The sequence below is a fragment of the Coenobita brevimanus genome, chromosome 107 (assembly GCF_032717465.1).
Source record: "Coenobita brevimanus isolate Jiangsu-jjx chromosome 107, ASM3271746v2, whole genome shotgun sequence".
Classification (NCBI taxonomy): domain Eukaryota; kingdom Metazoa; phylum Arthropoda; class Malacostraca; order Decapoda; family Coenobitidae; genus Coenobita; species Coenobita brevimanus.
This window is the reverse complement of record NC_137060.1, coordinates 22,062,649-22,085,027: the sequence shown is the minus strand read 5'-3', so window position 1 is coordinate 22,085,027 and position 22,379 is coordinate 22,062,649. Positions and strand designations below refer to the sequence as shown.

Sequence of the window (22,379 nt, the reverse complement as noted above, 5' to 3'; positions counted from 1 at the left end):
ATAATGTACAGATAAAATAATTAACAAGATAGTGTTACGAAATTTAGAACCGTGCCCTTAATATGGCTCTTATCTATCAATCTATTTCTCTCTCTCTCTCTCTCTCTCTCTCTCTCTCTCTCATTTCCAATATAGATACCACCAATACTACTACTACTCACTGAAGTATGCAACGTCTCCTTGCACAATCTTCCTGATCAGCTCCATGTCAGTAAACTGCTCCCGGAAAACCAGACGGGCGGCGGTGACCCCGAGCAGGCCCTTGGTTCGATTCTGGAGGATTGGTGGACGTTTTTAAGTTTACCGCATTGAAATTCAGGCTCTTATGATTTACTCACATGAGATAACAAGTCTGGTGATAAAAGAAACAAAATACTAAAGTTATCCCGACCACGAGAAGGTTAATGGAGACGGTATCAATCACTTCAACCAGCTAATTTTTTGTAAAGTTATATTTGTACTGCCTCCAGGTGGATGCTGTGGTATTAAGAAACACCTCACGTGTATAAGAGCTTACTGATTGTTACAACTATCCTATCTATTTCGCCGTTTCTTTTGACCTGAATAAAACCGTCTACTGGTAGCAAGAATATGGTATAAATGGCGTCGTTAGGTTTAAGGGGTAACACAAAAAATCTGAAAATCTGTTGCTTTTCAGCTCATGATAATGCCATTTCATCTGATTTCGTTGAAAGTAACACAGGAACGTCAATGCGTTAGTATTAACCCTCTTCAGGTTTGTACAATCACTAGTGGACTATTCGAACGAATTCCAGGCGATTTTATTCTACTGAGAGTCACAGGAATATGAATGTTAAAGTAACAGCACAAGTATAAAAACAAGAGTGAAAGTAGTAGAAGTAGGACTATTAATTTTTCTAGTACTGTGACGCCGTATTCAATTTATTCCTGCTAATTCTAGATAATACAATTAAGCACAGGGGAGCTTTTCTGAAAGGAAGGGGTTAGTTACAGCCCTCACCCCCTCAATACTAGGTTGCAATCCCAAATTGAATAAAATAGTACAGTTGCAGCAAAAACTAGAGGGGCCCTCAGTGGAGCGTATCTCTCCGACAGAGGCAACGTAATTTCCAAACCACTTTTCATAATGGGGCAGGGTTTCTCATCAATGATTAGGCTTTCGGAAAGAGCGTTTTCAGGATCCAGAATCTGTAATCGATTGTTCCCTGGGACATGGGGTATCTGCCCACCAAATTTGGTCCAAATCTCTCCTTTAGTTTTTGAGTAATCCTGCTGACAGACAAACAAGCAAACAGGAGTGATAGTTACTGTCCTTGTCGGAGGAATGATATAAAACTGACGCCCCAAGGCTAACGACACTATGGAATGTATAGGTACATGATTTCGTAGGCTGGATAGGATGCAGAATGCAGAGTCGTTATCGATGCGGAATTTAAAAAAATAATAAATAAACAAATAATAGAGGCACTTCCAAGGTGGGAAATCACACCACCCGCGAGCCGATATATATATCTAGCGCGGCTCGGAATATGACCTTGACCTTGACCTGCTTTCACCAATTTCGAGCTCGTCCGAGGTTATCATCCCTACTACACACCTGTAAAATTTTGTGATGATGTCTTGAGCGGTTGCAAATTTATCATGCTAACAGACAGACAGACAGACAGACAGACACACACACACACACACACACACACACACACACACACACACACACACACACACACACACACACAAACTGAAAGCCATACCAGCTTCACTAAGGCGGCTGGTAAAGAGTAAGTTGTTCAAAGAGCAGAAGACAGTGTGCTGATACTGTTCTGTTTCATAGAAAGTTCTGATATGAACAGGGCAGAAATGGGGGTGTACAGGTCAATATGAGGGCAGAATATGAATCCAAATGCGAGACTAACCAGATAAGGAAGAGATGCTACAAAGCCTCCTAGGTCAACATCGATATAACCCTTTGGGGTGGTATTCTAAGTACCTTCTTCATACCAGCTGAAATTAGCATATGGCAAATTAATCAATGTATGTTATATATGCCAACAGTTTCGATACTGTTGAGATTCGAGAAGCACAGACGAAAATATCTATAGCATTATGTCTACTGTCTCCTCTCTGTCTCTGTCTCTGTCTGTCTGTCTGTCTGTCTCTGTCTCTGTCTCTCTCTCTCTCTCTCTCTCTCTCTCTCTCTCGTGTGTGTGTGTGTGTGTGTGTGTGTGTGTGTGTGTGTGTGTGTGTGTGTAAATTTCCTGAGTCATCCCCATACTTTTGAGACACAACAGTGCCTGAGGGTTTGCGTATGTAGGTGGGTGGGTTGAGTGAGTCCAAGGGGTAAACAGGTCCCTGGTAAGAATAGGTCTATCTGAGAAATAGGTTTCTTAGAATATATATACCAAACCATCTGGGCCTAATCTGGAATATTGGTCTAATGGATAAAAATAGGTTCATGGAGGTAATAGGTCCAAGGGAGATAATATGTTCAAATGGGGATTTGGTGTTTCTATGGGAAGCAAACTGGTACTTGAGGGCATGTAAGACCATAATGAAAATAGGTTCAATGGGGAAAATACAGTAGGTCCTATGGAAAATAGGTCCATGGGTGAAATGCGTTAATGGATAGAAAAAGTGCCAATGATGAAAATATGCCCATGGGATTACACTGTAATACCAGTCAGCTGGGGTAGATGGACTGGCAGTGATAGGGAGAGATGGACCTCCTATTTCACCAGCCCTCAGAATTAGTTCCTGATTGTTCCCCTTTGGTGACGTGCTCAGTGTTCCTGTAATGCGTGGAGTATACCAGTATATTCTCCTACATATTTTCATTTAGCTGTCAACACTAAGCTGCAAGTATATTCCACACCACATTTTCTGTTTCAAAATCTATTTCAGTAATGGCAACAAAATTTCTTGCCTCGGATATCCGAGAATGATGGGGGTCATAAATGCCCCCACCATCCACCCCTCTCCGAATGACGACCAAGCGAGATACAGTAAACCACTGCAAGCCTACTACTAATTTCTAAAATATTCGCGGCCTTTCCTCTGAATTCCTCTCTGTTGAACATCACGTCTCTTCATCTAAACCTCACATTCTGTTCCCCACCGAGACTTAGCTTTCTGAGGAAACTGACAATATACATTTTTCTGTATCCTGCTACTTTCTCTCTACTTATTTCAAAGCCGAAAGTGGTTGTTGTGTATATGCAACAACATATCATGCTCTTGTGTTCTCGAACGTAATTCCTTTGACTTCTCTGTACTCTGGCTTTGGCTATTCTGTAATTTGCTGAGTAATCCTGCCAACTTAAAAAAAGAAAAAAAAAAATGCTCTGACTATCTAACTTCTAAGACAGAACACGTTCTTTCCAATTCTCCTGTCTCTGAAATCTTCAGTCCAAGTTATTTCAAAGTTCACCACCACCTTTTGCTCCCCCCTCCATTCACTGATCCATCTGATGAGCAAGCCTATATCTTTTCTATCTTTGATGACTTAGAACAGCTTGTACAGCACCCTACCTATATCCTTTACTGACTTGTAGAGTTCCAACATGCTTGGTTTTTTCCTTGCAACTAATCCTTCTGTTTATTCTATTAATCCCTTCTTTCTGCCAGGCTCTGTCAGTTAAAACATTTTCACCTAAACCTGTCTTATGACTCTAGCAAATCCTGTGGACCCCCGCAAGAAGTGGCAACTGTAGTACTTTGGATCTGCAGATTTAGAGGCCCTCAAGCAGTGCTTCTCTGAAATTATTATTGCTTCCATAACCCAGAACCATCGGACTGTGCTTAGCACGTTATGGATGTTACTCTCTCTGGATTGGAAGCATACATTATTTTTTCTTACTCCCTGATTAAAGCGAAAGCATTGGTTTATGACTTTTTTTTATAATAATATCCACAACAAGGAGGAGGCCTAGGCTACAAATGGTACCAGCGCGCATCCACCCTGAATCATTTCTGCTTTATGTTTCTGCCTGGAATCATGCCACGTCTGTTCTTCATCCAACTAGAATAATTTCTTTCGTACTAAATCTCTGAACGCTCTGACTAAGATTCTTCTCACTACTGGCATCTTGTCAAAAACCTTTCTAACAACTTTACTTCATCTTCCTTCTCTCCTCTTTTCCATTCTGATGGTTCTGTAGAGGTTTCTTCAGCTTAAATAAAACACTTCGCCCAGACAATTTCCTCCAGTTCACTTTGGACAATTTCAGTGCAGTTCCACCATCCTCTCTCCCCTCTGGCTTCCTTATGACATACATTTTTAAAATATCTTCAAAGGTTGTAGTTTTGTCCTTACTGCACACAGTATTAACAAGATGTACGGGCCTGTTGGGGTCTCGTTGTTCACAAGAACTGTGCTTCTGTGCTGACATCCTGCTCAGACAATCTCTTTCGCCTTTGTTCCTTGGCTTGTACCTCTCTTTCTTGCTGGAAGTTTGCCCTCATTCCGTCTGTCCTCTGACTGTCGTCCAGTTGCTTTAATACCCTGTATTCCTAAGGTTTTCAAACCTATTCTTATTAAAAAATTATACAACAGTTTGCTGTCATAATCTTTCCGATCGTCAGTATGGGTTCCCTCAAGGATACTTTACTGGAAGTCTTGTAACCATCATTTCTGACGCCTAGTTCTCCTCCTTTCGGGATTTTGGCGAAAACTGCGCCGCTGCATTTGACATCCAAAACGATTTTAACTCACGGTGGTATTAATTTTTAATATGCATATAGGCCTCTTATGCTCTCTATCCTTCTGTTTATACGTGCAGTCCTAGTGTTCTTCAGGGTTCTGTCTTGTCACCAACTCCCTTCCTTCTTTTCATCAATGGTCGTCTGAGCTGCATATTTTACTCTACCCACTAATATGGTGATGACTCCACCTCTGACATCCCCAGCCGCGTCTCACAGCGTCCATCACAGGAATTAATTTAGCAATCATGGGACAACGTTATGGCATACCTGATTTATTAATTGGTTCATATCTCTGACTGGAGTAAAGGAAAAGTTGCTGTTGTAATACATAAAAACCTCAGTTCCTTCATCTTTTGACCTGGCAAAATCTTCCACAGGAGTCTGTCTACCTATCTATTGCCAGACGCTTCAATCATTTCCCACCCCCAAGCTCACACCCCCACTCTCATTCACCTCTCCGCTCCATCCCTCCACCTCATCCTTGGCTTCCCCCTCCCTGTCCCCTCATCAACCTCATTCACATACACTCTCCTCGTTAGTCTCTCGCTCTCCATCCTCTCCACGTGGCAAAATCACATCAGTGTATTTCTCCCAACTGTTTCTATCACATCCACATCCACACCACAATGCACCTTCACCTCCTCATTTGTCAGTCTGTCTCTCCATTTAAATCCACATGCTCCTCTCAAATAACTGATTTCCACTGCTTTAGCACCTGACTTGTGTCCTTCCAACAAAGCTCAAGCTTCACTTCCATACGTTAGATTTGCCATCACAATAATATCATGCAGCGACTTTTGTACTTTCATGATTACTCCTCTATTTCTTATTACTGTTTTCAAAGAACCAGCAACCTTTTTTTCCATGTTGCACCCATTCAAGCACTTCTTCCTCCAAATTTCCATCCCTACTCGTCACACTACCCAAGTACTTAAATGCACTCACATTTTCCATTTCCTCTTCAGGCAACCTCACTGTACATTCAGTGACTTCATTTCTCTCGAAGACCATAACATTACTGTTCCCTACATTTACAGGAGTGACCTTTAATACTCAACTATATACAGACCAATCTTTCATCTTCTCTTAGTATCCTTGACGTTTCATTCTCTCTAAACCTATCATGGAAAGATCACAATACCTCTCTAACAAAATCTGCTCGCAAGAAATTAGGTGAGCTGAGCTGATTCCATGCCTTCATTACCCCCAGACACCTGTTGAAACTGTCCCGGGGTTTTATTTGGCCTATGTGTGGAGTACAGATCTCATGTGTTAGGGGGCTTTCCTCATATCTATCTATATACCGAGGCTGCTTCCCCCCCTCCAAAAAAAAGGGGGGGTAGCCGAGACATGACGACACACTCCCAATTTACTCACACACACACACACACACACACACACACACACACACACACACACACACACACACACACATTTACTTGTATCTTAGCTCTTTTAAACAGGATGGAATCAATGGCTTTTCATCTAATCATCTCGCCTCCTCTCATTGACTCCCTCCAACCTCTTTTTTTCGACGTTGCGGTGTTTAACTTTTAGCGATTTTCTATTGTTATTTCAGTGGTCACTGTTCTTCAAAGTGTCTGCTTGCATCTCTTCTTCAGTACAGAGGAGGACCAGCACCCATCTGACAGCACGCTTCACACTTTTTCTATCCAACCCACTATGCAAGAGTTAAACTACATCCAGTCATTTACGGATGGCACAGGCAACTCTGAAACTCTTCTTCAGTCTGTAATTCACTCTGCCTATGACCTCGGACTTTTTAAACATAATGTGTCCAGACATCTCGAAATGAGCCGGTCTTGAATTTGATTTTTTTTTTTAAGAAGGAAAAATTTTGCGGCCTTTAAGCTTCTGATCTCGTTTCTTATGCATTAAAAGAAAAAAAAAGTTCATGGGTGGAAATAAATCGATGTGGTGAAAATGAGTTCATTCAGGAAAACAGGTTCCCAGGCAAAGTAAGTGCAAATGAAAAATATATTCATGAACGAATATAGGTTCATGAGGAAGATGAATCCACGGAGGAAAAACCTGTCAATGCAGGAACAGATCCCGTGGGAAAAAAATAGGAGGGTGGGGCTGATACCGAGGAGGTGTAGCCGAAGACTGGTTTATGTGCCTGCTTAGATGAAGTAGGCATAATGAACCAGGGAAGAGGTTCTAGGAAGTCTCCTAAGGCCGGTTTCACACTATCTGGTTTCTCGCCTTGGCACGTCGCCGTGAACTGCAGCCGATTGACGATACATATGTAGACCTTCAACCAGAACGGTCACCGCGAAGCTGCCGCCATGGTGCCGGATGCACGCAAACACGCGGACATACGAACCTTCTACGCGCCAAGTGGCTGGTTGGCGATACCTGGTAACCTGCCGTAGCAAGGAGTAGAATTCTATGAATGAACTTCGTCACTTATAACGGTTACCTTGATTGGCTGCTGTATTTTATGATCTAGTTAAGCCTACTATGGGAAAAAACAAAAGGAACAATCGTCGATAAATATATATATGCATTTATGTTAAATACTTTTTTGTAATGGTGTTCCTCACAGGCTTTTTTCCTTAAAGATGTGACAGAAGTATATTAGAAAGAAATCACCTGATTTGGCAATATTTTACTCCCAGGCTTACCACACGTATCGTAAGGCCAGCACAAATATAATATTTGGTCACAGAATTCAAGAGGTCTTAATGACAATGTCCTTCACAGTATGTATATTAATACAGTCTTATTGTTAAAGCAATGGCTGCCACAATAAATGAAGGTCATTAAGTGAATTTCAACAGTGACAACAGTTTACCATCCTGATTTGCTACCTCCACCCACAGCAGGTCGGTGGCCAATCGAGTCAAGGTGATCAAATGTTCTGTCCCATATCACCTAGACATATGATAAACTTCTATAGTAAAACTAAATCTATTAGTCAGCGACCTCATTATCTCTCCATAATACAGCGAATGCTACTGTGAGGTGTAAGGCTAGCAGATCAAACCCTGCATGAGCCGTCAATAAAAGTGATACATCTCCATGCAGCATTGCTATCATAGCCTGTCTGATAATTATGCAACAAGGAATATGTGGTGAAAAGTAATATCAATGATTCTCGAAACGATAGAATATAAACACTAGGTTATTACTTTTACTGACATGTGTCGGATGAAAGTTGTGTGAACAACTCCCAAACCGTCACCTTAGAACTAGTCACACTAAAATGAATTTGAGACATGATTGCCATGCATGTGGTTCATGATATCTTTGGCTGTTGGAGAACGAAATAACCATATCCATTTATATTTTTCCCATTCATATTTGTAAAGCACCAGAATCATCATCAATAACATCAACTGCCTAACTGCCAGACATCCGGATTAACACCTGACGTTTTTCCCTTTATCAATTTCTGTTATAGATTATTTCCACCCTCCCTCTACCTTCTTCTATGACTGTTCCGTCCTCTGTGTATGAGGTGTTATACGATTTTGTTGTATCTATACGGTCATAAATGTTTTTTAACTGGTGTGCGTGTTTGTTCAATCTGCTTGGATCGGTAGGCTGAGAAACATCGAGGAGCAAAAGCTTTCATTATCATTTGCATGTCCCACAATGGACAAACACAGTAGTATGAGGACTACTGGGCCTTGACAGCAGACTGTGAAGCCTATGCCCAGAGTCGGACAAAAAAAAAAAAAAAAAAAAAAACTACGATGTCACAGTATCTTATCATATTAATCACTCACACCACTCGCATCTTATCACTCATCTCTCCCACATTCCACACTGGCGGCCTCTGTCATGCTTACCAGTCTTATCACCTTCCACCATTACGACTTCCTGAAATCCTGACTCACGATCTCTCACAACCAACGCTTCCTATAAATCCATGATGGATAGTTTACATAACCATAAATATTTTTATGAAACCTCTCATGTTTGCTCCATGTCTCAAGAAGCAGGGATGATGACTATTTATATTTTAATTTATGTGTTGTGAAGAATACCATTGTGGAAGCACAATACTAAATACTTTCAGGGAAGGTATAGATCACAATAATTGCCAGTGTTAAGTATGTATCCTTAAGGATTCTTCACGTAACATATCTAACATGATTAAGAGTTAACAGTACCTTAATTAACAAGAATGGAAAGCATGCCGGTGGAATGAGTGAGTTTATGGTGATTGTGAAATGCGAAAATGAAGGAGCAGACTTGTTGATGGGTAAGCAGTTGGCATTACTGATGATGATTCTGACGGTTTACAAACATGAATGGTAGTAATATTAATGGATAAGGTAATATTGTTCACCAGTAGCTAAAGACAACATGTATCACGCGAATGGGAATCATATCTCGAATTTCATTTGGTGCGACAAGTTTTAAGGTGAAGGTTGTATGTTCATGAAACAGGCATTTCAGTTTAGTCTTTACATAGCTTTAACCCAACACATGTCAGTAAAAGGAATGACTTAAACATTTATATTTTATCGTTTTGACAATAGTTGATATTACTTTCCACCACATATTCCTTGTTTAGGGTTGCCATATCTGAGCTGTCAAAATACCGGACGCCTTCGCTGAAACCCATGCTCCCCGCGCCCCCCCCCCAACACACACTTTGGGAATTTGACGTTATGAAACCTTTATATATATATATATATATATATATATATATATATATATATATATATATATATATATATATATATATATATATATATATATATATATATATATATATATATATATATATATATATATATATATATATATATATATATATGAAGAATGTGAGTGCATTCAAGTACTTGGGTAGTGTCATGAGTAAGGATGGAACTTTGGGGGATAAAGTGCGTGAAAGGGTACAGCAGGGAAGGAAGGTTGTTGGTACACTGAAAACAGTGATGAGAAATAGGGAGGTGAGTATGGAAGTTAAGAAGTCACTGCATGATAGTATTGTGATCCCTACCCTGACGTATGGAAGCGAGGCGTGGACCTTGCAAGAGGGAACAAGTCAAGAGTGAGAGCAGTGGAAATGAGTTACTTGAGAGGAGCATGTGGAGTGACTTGGAGGGACAGGTTGGCGAATGAAGAAGTGAAGGAACGTTGTGGGGTGGATGTGGATGTGGTTGAGAAGATTAGGAGAAATACACTGAGGTGGTTTGGACATATGAAGAGAATGGAGAATGAAAGACTGACTAAGAGGGTGTATGTAGGTGAGGTGGAGGGAGGGAGAGGGAGGGGTAGACCTAGGATGAGGTGGAGGGATGGAGTAGAGAGGTATATGAGGGAGGGAGAGTGAGTTGGGGGGAGGGTAGTCAAATGGTGGGTGACAGAGCGACTTGGAGGCGTTTTGTCTGTGGCCACCCTTTGTGGGATTAGGGCGTCGGGCTATAGATAGATATATAGATAGATATATACCCAGAAGCCTTAATCCCTTATACGGGGTGGCCACAAGCAAACCGTCTCCACGTCACCCTGTCCCCCACCATTTCACTGCCCTGCTCCCAATTCACATCTTCCTCTCTCATATACTGTACATCTCCACTCCATCCCACCATCTCATCCTTGGCCTTTCCCTCCCTCTCTCCCCCTCCACCTCACTCACATACACTCTCCTCTTCAGTCTCTCACTCTCCATCCTCTCCACATAGTCAAACCACCTCAGTGTGTTTCTCCTGATGCTTCCTAACACATCAACATCCACACCACAACGCTCCTTCACCTCCTCATTTGTCAGTCTGTCTCTCCATGTGACTCCACAGGCTGCTTTCAAATAACTCATTTCCACCGCTCTCACTCTTGACTTGTGTCCCTCCAACAACGTCCAAGTTTCACTTCCATACGTCAGAGTTGGTATCACAATATTGGCATGCAGTAACTTTTTCACTTCTGTGCTCACTTTCCTGTTTCTTATCACTGCTTTCGAGGAACCAGCAACCTTTCTTAATTGTTGGACCCTTTCAAGCACTTCACCCTCCAAACTTCCATCCTTACTCATCACTCTACCCAAATACTTAAACATACTCACATTTTCCATTTCCTCATCATCCAGTCTCACTGTACACCCACGAGCTAAAGTTCGCCGACAGTCCCTGCCAGGCTTATGTTTCCAAACAAAGCGCAAAGAGGGCGCAGCACTCGTCCACCTGAGTGAAGGAGAAGGAGACGGAGAGGGGGGGGGAGGGAGGCAATGAGACGGGAGGGGGAGGGAGGCAATGAGACGGGAGGGGGAGGGAGGCAACAAGACAGGGGAGGAAGAGAGCCTGTGGCAATGGTTGATGACACATACCGGGTGTTTTATTATTATTATTATTATTATTATTATTATTGGCGGTAGGTGGCGGCGCTCACCATCTACTCACTCAATGTAGTGCTGCTCTCGGGTGTCTGCCCTTTCCTCTCCTCCATCCTTCTTTCCTTCCATCTTCTTCTGCCTTTCCTTCCTTCAGTTTTTCATCTTTCTTCTGCCTGTTAGTGACTCTACACTGAGTGACAAGCCAAATGGTTTCCTGTACACCAAGAAACCATTTACTACGCTGGGTTGTAACCATATAACCAAATTTTGGCCCTGATGGTTTAGTGGGTAATTATTGTTCTCCAATCGGATTGAGCCAGTGAGGTTTATATCCAAGGGGTGGTTGGGGTTTATTGCTCACGTAATGCCACTCAGGGATGAGTGAGGTTGGTCACTCTCATCTTAAATGTCAGAACCAACTGCCTAGCCCCGGGCTCCTACGCTCCTCATGGGGCAACGTAGGATTGGATGAAGGATGGATGGATTATTTTTATTATTATTATTATTATTATTATTATTATTATTATTATTATTATGTATAAGTATAAGAAAGAAAGACGTAATCCAGCGTAAGCCCTTAGAAAACGGTTGACATCTTATGTATTTTTTATGACTAGTTCTAGAGGATTTTCCTTGTGTGACGGAAGCACTGGTGATGTCCAATGGCTAAAAGTTTGATAAAGTCTAGCAACCCATAAACAACGGTTTGAATCTGATCCAGACGATCAAAGACGCCACAGGTAAACCCCATCGTCTAAGGGTTAAGGAAGTAAAATATTAATCGTGTCAGGTAATGTGAAGATAGACTGCGAGGTAGAAGGGCGTAAACTAAGAGGCAAAGAGGGGAAGAGAGAGAGACGGGGGGGTGGGGGAAAAGAAGTTAGCAAGTGAAACCCGTTAAGGGCAATGCCTAGTTTGGTGGTAAGTATTTGGGAATCATACAGTATAAATACGCACTTCAGAAATGGAAGGGTGAAAAGTGGTAGAATAATTATGTTGTTGATAGACATTATGTATTACTGCCACTCCGACTGAAGGGGATTGGTTGGTCACTTCGCAGCATGGCAACAACATTGGTCACATAGAGATGGTATATATGCGTGTAACACCAGTAAGTAAAAATGCAGCACAGACCCGGCCTTTTCGTCATCAAAACAATAAGAATAATAATGTTTAATACCCTGTAAAGTTATCATAATAGTGTATATATCATCTTTCATTTCTGATGTGTGTAATTATATGATTCTCAAATACTTACCATCAAACTAGGCATTGCCATTTACGTGTTTCACTTGTTAACTTCTTTCCCCTCCCCCTCCCTCCTCTCTCTCTCTCTCTGTCTCTCTCTCTCTCCTTGCCTCTTAGTTTACGCCCTTCTACCTCGCAGTCTATCTTCACATTACCTGACACGATTAATATTTTACTTCCTTAACCCTTAGACGATGGGGTTTACCTGTGGCGTCTTTGATCGTCTGGATCAGATTCAAACCGTTGTTTATGGGTTGCTAGACTTTATCAAACTTTTAGCCATTGGACATCACCAGTGCTTCCGTCACACAAGGAAAATCCTCTAGAACTAGTCATAAAAAATACATAAGATGTCAACCGTTTTCTAAAGGCTAAAGCTGGATTACGTCTTTCTTTCTTATACTTATCTCATACACAATAATAATAATAATAATAATAATAATAATAATAATAATAATGAAACACCCGGTATGTGTCATCAACCATCGCCACAGGCTCTCTTTCCTGTCTTGTTGCCTCCCTCTCCCTCCCGTCTCGTTGCCTCCCTCCCCCTCCCCCTTTCCGTCTCCTCCCTTCTGCCTTACTCTGGTGGACGAGTGTCGCGCCCTCTATCGGCTATGTTCGGAAACATATGCCTGGCAGGGACTGTCGGTGAACTTTGGCTCGTGGGTGTATATTCACTGGCTTCATCTCTCTCGACGACCATAAGTTTACTCTTCCCTACATTCACCTTTAAATTCCGTTTCTTACACTCTCCCAAACTCATCCACCAAGCCTTGCAGCTCCCCTTCGTCTTCACTTAACAACACGGTATCATCTGCAAACAACAGTACAGAGAGTTTCCAAACACTGCCCTCTCTCATCAGGGCCACACCAACATCCACAGCCCTACCTTGTATATCTTTTATAACCCCATCCATGTACAGATTAAACAACCATGGAGACATGACACATTCCTGTTTCAACCCACCCTTCAAACAGAAAAACTCACTCAGTTCACTATCCACACGCACTGCAGCCTTAGCACCCTCATCCATACTCTCCACAGCATTCAACAACTTCCCATCTACTCCATATATTCATAATACTTTCCACAATCCTTGTCTATCCACCCTGTCATATGCTTTCTATAAATCCATGAAGGCCTCATACAACTTCTTTCCCTTCTCTAGACACTTTTCCACTATAGATCTAAGAATGAATATCTGATCTACACAACCTCTTCTCTTCCTAAAGCCTCCCTGTTCTTCTCCAACTTATTCCTCTGTTATTTCCCTAACTCTGTCAATAAGTATCCTACCGTATACTTTTCCTATTACACTGAGAATGTAACTTGCAATACTTTGGTAATAGAAACTCCGTGTACAAACAGCTAGATAAGGAGTTTATTACAAGCTCACAGTAAAACAGTCTGCCCGTGTCGGCTGTCTGCTAAGAACTGATGCAATAACGCCGTCTTCAGGCGTGGGAGAGCATGCTGACCTAGCAAATTTAGTGGGGGCATGTATGCATTGGGGGGGGGACATATATACATCGGGGGAAGACATATTGTGGAGGGGGTACACTACTCCCCCGGGTAGCTGAGATGGTGTCTTCTGACACCAGGAGTTAAATGGTGGGTGATTATGATAGTAAGGCAGGACCGGGGAGGTTCGTACAAGGGATAAGTATGATACAGGGGCAGTAGGGGAGACATGGCCATGTTGAGGGGAGGGAATTAGAAGGATATATACATATAAGATATACAAGGAATAATAGGTACAAATCCAGTAAGGATCGAAGGTATAGATAAACATAATGGGAAGTACACAATAATAGTTTGATACATGATAAACAAGGAGTAGATATGAGAGTTCTATTGTTGTTCTTCCTTCATTTTTTTTTTTTTTGTATTTTCTGTAGGATACACTGTCACTCAGTAATGCATGAAAGAAATACCATCATTTTCTAGGAGGCAGAGTGCTGTTCACAGGTTGGTTAAATGTTAGATGGCAATGGTAGTCACGGAATGCGAGGGCACTAAGTACGGGGAGTTTCTACAGCGTGTGTAGGGCGTACTATGCCTGTAGCAACTCTGATTTCCTGGAGTCGACGTTCCATTTTTCTGACACAACAATGCACTGCACAGATGATGAGTAGAAAACCTATGAAAGCGATAACCACAGAGGGAAACACAACTGTTGGATGAACCCATGAACGGCTGAAGGCCAGAGAAAATTGATCCATAATGAAATCACTGTCATTGAGGAAGGTGAGCATGCGCAAGTGAGGGGAGGTGATGGTAATGTTGGCAGATGGTAGGGTTGAAGGCATGTCGATTGGTTGAAAGATGTCATAGGAGTGTTTACGAACAGCTTGGTGATAGCGAGTGGCGTAAGTGATGACGGACTCTGATTTGACGGTACAATAGTCAGGTGCTTTGTAGAGACCACTGGCGGGGACGAAGCGAACGGAAGAACCAGGACACATGATTGTGACAGAGATGGGAACAGCAAAGAAGAAGTACTGGACATGGTTGAGGTGAGCATGGTGGACCGGCAGGTCAGGAGCTGGGACAAAAGAACAGGCCGAGTAGATGGAATGGTTGCGAACTAAAGCAGACTCACAGGGTGTAGCACTGCTAGGGAAGATAGTGAAAAGGTGGGCAGCACAGAGACGAGAGTTCGGAGTAAGGGAGGAACATTGCTGGAGGTCTGTGGAAGAAAGGAAGGCAACGGAAAGATGATCATGGGAGAGGAGGAAATATTCTGAAGGAACAGATACCTGTAACAAGGAGTTGTTGAGGCGGAAAGGGAAGGGAATGATGTGGAAAAGGTTAAAGGTTATGGCAGAACGGAGAGGAATATGGACGACGATGTATGTAGTGAGAAGAGTGGCTTCGAGAACAGGATAATAATATTCAAGGGAGGAGTAAGGGAGGACTGGGGAGAGACCGAAGGTGGAGTGAGCCCATTCCAGGACAGAACGGAGAGCTGAGACAGGTACTAAGTCGGCAGTGACACGTCCATTGATAGCATCGACCAGGATACGAACCAAGGTAGAGACTTGAGACAGGAGAGAGTCAACGGCCAGTTGGAGATTATCCATGTTGAGTTTGAGGTAGAAGAACTGAGAGATAACGTTGAGATCTGAAAGGTGGCGTTGTAAGATATCGGTGAAATTGTTTAGAGTGGACGTGACTTCATTGAGTTGCATCAAAACGGCACCAAGTCCAGTGCCTGAGGCGTCTGTGCAGAGAAGGAAGGGTGTGGTATAATCAGGGAACGCTAGAATAGGGGCATTTACAAGAGCTGTCTTTAGCTTTTGGAAAGCCTGTGACTGGTCGTTAGTCCAAACAAAGGGCACATTCTGCTTGAGTAAGTGGGTCAGAGGAGCGGCGATCTTCGCGTAATCCCGGATAAAGCGACGATAATAGCCACTGAGGCCCAGGAAACTTCGTACAGCGTCGGTAGTGGTAGGTTCTGGGAAGTTAATGATCGCCTTAGTTTTATCCTCATTAGTATGAATGCCTTGTGCATCTACGACATGGCCTAGGAATTTGATTTTCTTTCACAGGAAGTCACATTTACTGAGATTGATTTTCAGGCCTGCAAGCTGGAGGCGTTCAAAGACTTGCTGGAGTTTGGTAAAATGATCAGGGATGGATTTACTCACAACAATGATATCATCTAGGTAAGCAAAAAGAGAGTGTCCCATCATACCGCTGAGGACTGAATGGATAAGTCGCATGAACACGGAAGGAGCATTTCTCAGACCAAAAGGGAGTCTCTTAAACTGAAAATGTCCGGAAGGAGTGCTAAAGGCTGTGACTGGGCGAGAGGACTCTTCCATTTCGACCTGCCAGTACCTGCTGAGGAGGTCTAAAGATGAAAAGACTACGTTATTGTCACCAAGGGATTCTAGCAAATCAGTGAGGGCAGGTAGCGGGAAACGGTCTGGAATGGTGACAGAATTGACCTTACGATAGTCGACTACTGGTCTAAGGTTGCCGTCCTTCTTTGGTACTAAGAAAAGTGGACTATTCCATGGACTGACGGAGGGTTCAATAATGTCCTGGTCTAACATGTTCTGTACCATTTGATCTGTTTGCTTTCTCTGGCTGTGAGGCAATCGATACGCTGGTATGTAAATCGGCTGAGTTCCTGGGAGTAGTTCAATCGTATGTTTGACAAGGTCTGTTCTACCCATCGGTTCACTGGGTAAGGCAACCACGTTTCTGTACGAGGTCAGAAGGTCGAGGAGTTGAGGCGTATGTTCTGGGAAATCTGTGCAAGTGAGATGTGAGAGCATATCGGGTGAATGCGTCGGCGCAGATCCCATAGAGTTAATAGTACATACACCGATTGGCGTATCATCAGTCTGAATAGTAGGAATTGAGGAATCCTGGCACACCTTTACGGCCACTGGGTATACTAGGAAGTCTCCAATCTTAACACCACTTTTAAGTTTTAGTGGAGCATTTGTGACATTGAGCAAGTACAGGTAGCATAAACTGTCCTCTAAGACTGTACACCACGCTGACTCATAAGTCAAGCCATTCACACAACACGTCTCAGGTAGGGTTAGTACATCCACTCCTTCTTTCGCACCGGCAACACAAACAGAGACTTTGGTGAACTTATGCGGTAACAAAATTGTGCACGTATTCGTTACTGCACGTTTCGTCTCTGCGTGTTGGAGAAGATCATTCAGACTGTGTGAGGTAGGTAACTGAGACATGTCTGAGTCAGCGATAGTGTTGTCGGGAGAGGATGTAAGAGCCATGTTCGAGGGCTGAGATGATGTATCAGGAGACATTGAGGAATTTATGTCCTTGCTCGCAGTCAGTAAAGGAATGATCTCTGTATTCTCAGATGATGATAGCGGTGGTTTGGGCTGGGTTGGACTTTTTGGTAGTGATAGGGACAGAGGTAATTGAAGGACTGATTTGATCGTAAGAACAGGACGGGGACATTCCATAGTGTAAACCGGGAATCCAGAAATATCTATACTACCACAAGCAGGTAATAATGCAATGGAATGTTGTGCCACGGTGGAGAAACCAATAAGGGCATCTGCGGGATACTGCAAGTCATTAGTGACATGAAATTCAATGAGGATAGGGGGCAAATCGCTGTGGAGTTTGACTTCAAGGGTGACTCTTCCCTTAACCTTAAACTCTGAGCCGTCAACACCACATAGGCGAATGTCTGGTGGTTCTAGGAAACTGACGTGGCTGTGATGGCGATGAATAATTTGTAAGGAATTTTCGGAGATGAGATTTACTATAGATCCTGTGTCCAAGAAGAATGACGTTGGTATGTCATGACTGCTTCCGAGAATGACTAAACCTGAGGATGTTATGGGACCTACATGGCGGATGGGGAGTTGGGTTTCTGGTTCTACGTGATATTGGTCAGATACGGGCGCGGCGCTTCCCCCGATTGTGGGCGGTTGAGGTAACTACATTCCTCAGTGGTGTGAGTCGTGCTTGATTTGTGGTATTTGCAGTGTGGACGACGTGAGCGGGAAGGCGTACGCTGTCTGGTTTGGGAGTGAGGACGTCTGTATGTACGTTCGCAACTGGAAGCTCGATGTCCAGGATGACCACAGTACCAGCAAAGAATCGAAGAATGTCTGTTCCATTGGGCACTAGACTGATCACGACCTGCGGTAGGAGAGCGATGTGTGGCAGGTCTGCCGCGTGTGGTGGGATGGGAGCGAGATTGGTCTGGGGTAGTGGAGGTGTGACAGACTGAGGAGGCCAAGGGTTGGGTGGTGCCCTGACGCGTGTAGTTCGAACCTGTTCTTTCATGAATGGTTTTAGTGACCTGAATAATTTTATCTCCTGGATTGAAACTGATTTCCAAGGCTAGCTCTCGCTGTTTAGGAGTAAGCCAGTGAAGGAATCTGAGGTAACCAATTAAGTCAGCAAAGTTGGTGAGTGAAAGCATTGGAACGCCATTCTTGTCTTCTAACCATTTCGTGCCTACCAGTAAGTGGAGCATCTCGCTACTAGGTGCTTTCATGGCGGCGGCAGCTTCGCGGAGCTTGGCATATTGCGCTGGGACGTGCAAGTCCTCATCTAGTTGGTTTAGGAGATTAATGAATCCCATGAGAGACGCGGTATTTGAATGCTGGCAACAAAGGCTGATGAGTTCCGTACGAAAATCAGAAAAGGTACGAATGCTATCGAAATGTCCTGCACGGATCGCGGATCCGATGTCTGATTTACCGTGATGCAAGCGACTGAGGAGGTAAGCTACTTTAAGCGATTCCTCGGTAATTTGTCTATTATATATTTCGGTTTCGACTTCTCTGAGGAAATCATAGACAGACCAAGTTGGGTCCTGGCCGGTAAATTTGGGACGAAAGGCATCGTCGAAATAGATAGACTGTGGAGGGTTGGCCATGGCTGGAAGTGCAGAAGTGGCGGCAGGAGAGGTGTGGGAGAGAGAGAAGGTAGTGGCAGTTAAGGGCGAGCAAGACGGGGTATGAAGGAAGGCAGGAGAGGGAACGACAGGGGAAGGAGTAGAGGAAGAAGAAGGGAGTGTAGAGGCAGGAGTAGAGGAGGAGGTATCTGGATTTACGAGGGTAGGACGGGTAGTAAGTGATTCTGCAGGAAGTGAAACGGGAGTCTCAGGTACAGGGCGGTGGTACTCTTTGCCACTTCGTAAATGAGTGATTGTGTTAGAGTCGGCAGACGGGGTATGAGCAGGTGACGTTTCCGGGTCGAGAGGGCTGGTGGTAAGCGGTTGACGTGGAAAGTATGACATTTAATGCAGCAATGGAAGATGAAAGGATGAAGATGGATACGTAGGTGGAAATGTATAAATAATAATGAGAGAACGGAATACACGAGGTGTGAAAATATGAAGGAAGGGGCGGGGATGAATGGTTTAAATAAAATGCGAAGGATGAGATGGATAATAAATAACGTAGGTGAAGATGAAAACGGGGTAATGGAAATGAAATGGAATATTTACAATAACCAATCTGTAGAGAAAATCGAGGATAATCTCTAGAGAAAGGAAAGATATACTATAGTTACACAGTAGAAACGGGAGTGTCGAGATGTATGACGTGCAGGGTGGCTGGGCGTAGCTGGGCTGGGGCGGGGCGGGGCGACGGGGCGGGGCGGGGCGGGGCGGCGGTGGAGAGACAGCTGGGCGGAGAGGAGAAGAGACGCTGCGATGAATCACCGGCAGGGAGTGGTGGTCTTAGGAGGCTCCGTAATGCAGACCAGATGCGGGCGACGGCGGAGGCCGGTGGTGGGTGGTGAGGCAGATGTCGGCGCAAGGCAGGTGTAGAGCTGGTGAGTTGCAAATGCAGAGAATGGTGGTGGGCAGGCAGCGGGCAGACAGTGATAAGGGGCACGGTGGGGGCAGGAGCTATGATGAGTCCGGAACAGGTGCTGGGAACAGGTGCAACAGGTGCGTAGGTCGGCGACGGCGACACGTGCGGTCAGGAACAAGGCGTATGGGTGCGGTTGTGTGAAAGGTGAGCACTGGTGAGAAAAATGGTACACTCAAAAAGCACAGCCAAGGGATTATACCACTAGAGGCACAGAGGAGGGGCGAGGCTGGCAGATGCGAGTCGTCGTGTATCTTGTCGTATCACTAAAAATCCAAGGAGGCGGTCAGAATGTGATGGTTCGAAACACCGCTGCTACCAAATGTAACTTGCAATACTTTGGTAATAGAAACTCCATGTACAAACAGCTAGATAAGGAGTTTATTACAAGCTCACAGTAAAACAGTCTGCCCGTGTTGGCTGTCTGCTAAGAACTGATGCAATAACGCCGTCTTCAGGCGTGGGAGAGCATGCTGACCTAGCAAATTTAGTGGGGGCATGTATGCATTGGGGGGGGACATATATACATCGGGGGTAGACATATTGTGGAGGGGGTACAAGAAGACAAATGCCCCAGTGGTTACCACACACTTCTTTTTCCCCTTTCCCTTTGTACAAGGGAATAAATATACCTGACTTCCAATCCTCCGGGACTTTACCTTCCTCCCATGCCAATCTGCACATCTTCTACATCCATTCTTCTACTATCTCTCCCCCATACTTCAGGATTCCACCACACACTCCATCAATTCCTGGGGCTTTCCCCATTTTGACTTTCTTCATTGCTTCTACAACGTCCATCCTATTGATTTCTTCCTGTCTTCTCGCCTCCTTCCTTCTCCCAGCCATTCCCCAGCCACTTATACTCGCATTACTTTCATTCTCTATGTTCAACAATTCATTAAAGTCTTCTCTCCATCTTCTCACTTTTTCTCCCTTCTCAACTAGTAATATACCGTTATTTTCTTTCACTCCCCTACAAACTTCATTGCCACCCTGTCTAACTCTCTTTACCTCTTTCCAGAACATTTTCTTACATTCCCTCCACTTGACACTCAGATTCCTTCCAAATTCCTCATCCACTCTCTTCTTACTCTCTCTTACTAATCTTTTCACCTCTCTCCTCCTTTCTACATATAACTCTCTCTTCCGTCTCTCAGTTTCTTTCACGCCCCTCTTTCTCATCCATTCATTATATGCTTTCTTCTTTTGTGCCACAGCCTGTCTCACCTCTACATTCCACCATGTTGTTCCTTGCATCCCCTTTCGTCTTCTCTTCACCCCACACATCACCTCACATGCTGCACATATTTCTTCTGTGAATATCTTGCACACACCTTCCACGTCCCCCATCTGTTCCAATTTGTATTTACCCAATCGTTCCTCCACTTCTCTCTTATATTCTATCTTTTTCTCATCCTCTTGTAACCTTTCCACTCTCCTTACATCTACTCCTTCCTCCTGTCCTTCTTTTCTTCTATTACTCCATTTTACTTGGAGTCCACTCCCCCAGCCTCTATATGCTCTTGAATCCATTACACATCTTCACTCCCTTTCATCCACACACACATAATCATCACTCACTGCCTTCCTTTCATTCAGTTCACCATCCACCCTTCTCATCACTCGTCATGTATACCTGTGGATCATTTTGCGCCTGAAGAGGGTATTGGCTAACACAAACCCGCTCCTGGCACAAATGTCCACTAAAGCACTGCCATTCTCATCTATCGCAGCAGGCACACCCCACTCACCAACTACTCCATCCACCTTCATACTCCCTACTTTACCATTCATATCACCATTCAAAAATACTCTCTCATTCCTTTCAAACTTTTACATGCACACTTTCACATTTGTCGAGAACTCTTCTCTCACTCTGCTTGCACAATGTTGTGTTAGCGCATACACACACTCAATTGCCCACATTTGTAGTCCAACTTTCAGTCTTATCCACACAATCCTTGAACCAACTGATCCATACTCTCTTATGTTCTCCTTCCATTTGTTACTCACAACAATACACACTCCTTCTTTTGCCCTCTCATTCTCACCTACAACTGCACATATACCCCATCCTTACTCCCATTCTCTCACACTCTCACCTCCCCATTTAGTTTCAGTTAATCCACATACATCCACTTTCGCACCCTCAAGCACTTAGACAATCTCTCTCTCTCTTTCACCTCATTATTTGCACCTCTTACATTCCAGGTCGTCATCCGTTTCATGTCCTTTGTACTGTCCTTAGTCGTCATCTTTTGGTCAGTCCTGGTCCGAGGCTTCTTGTTCATATTTTTAGTTAGTTGTTTTCCGGGGATGGGCACTAACCCTCCGCCAACCCACTTGCTATCACGTAGGGAGCACATGTCGGTTGGTTAAAAGATTACCACCCAGCACTGTAAATGCTTTCCTGGTTTACAGGATATCATTTGGCTTGCCACTCGATGTAGAGTTACCCTACAAACAGGGTACCACTACACTGAGTGGATGATGGGCACCCCCACCTACCACTATATATATATATATATATATATATACACAGACACACACCAGAACTGTTGTGCTGTATCACAATCTTAAATCTTTTTATAATAAAATGAAAGACAGGCTAAGTACAGAACTGGCTAGATTATGACTGAAAAATGCTATAGCGCCTTAGATGCAGGATAAGATCATAAGAATAACAAATGCTAGTGTAAAAATGAAAACTAAGCCAATAACTGTGTGCAGTTACCATGTATTTTATGGCTATAACAGCACTATGGAAGGAACAAAAAATAAGCTCGTGGCTGAACAACAGGAAAAG

The 22,379-nt window shown here is 43.6% G+C and overlaps 1 protein-coding gene across 1 annotated transcript in view; it reads right to left on the bottom strand.

Moving 5' to 3' along the window:
- LOC145416718 (ionotropic receptor 93a-like) overlaps nucleotides 1-22,379 on the bottom strand; it is a 390,485-nt gene that overhangs the window by 94,511 nt on the left and 273,595 nt on the right. The window contains exon 6 of the mRNA XM_080285648.1: nucleotides 162-273. Within this exon, the coding sequence (XP_080141774.1) occupies nucleotides 162-273 (112 nt within the window). The remainder of the gene's footprint in view (nucleotides 1-161; nucleotides 274-22,379) is intronic.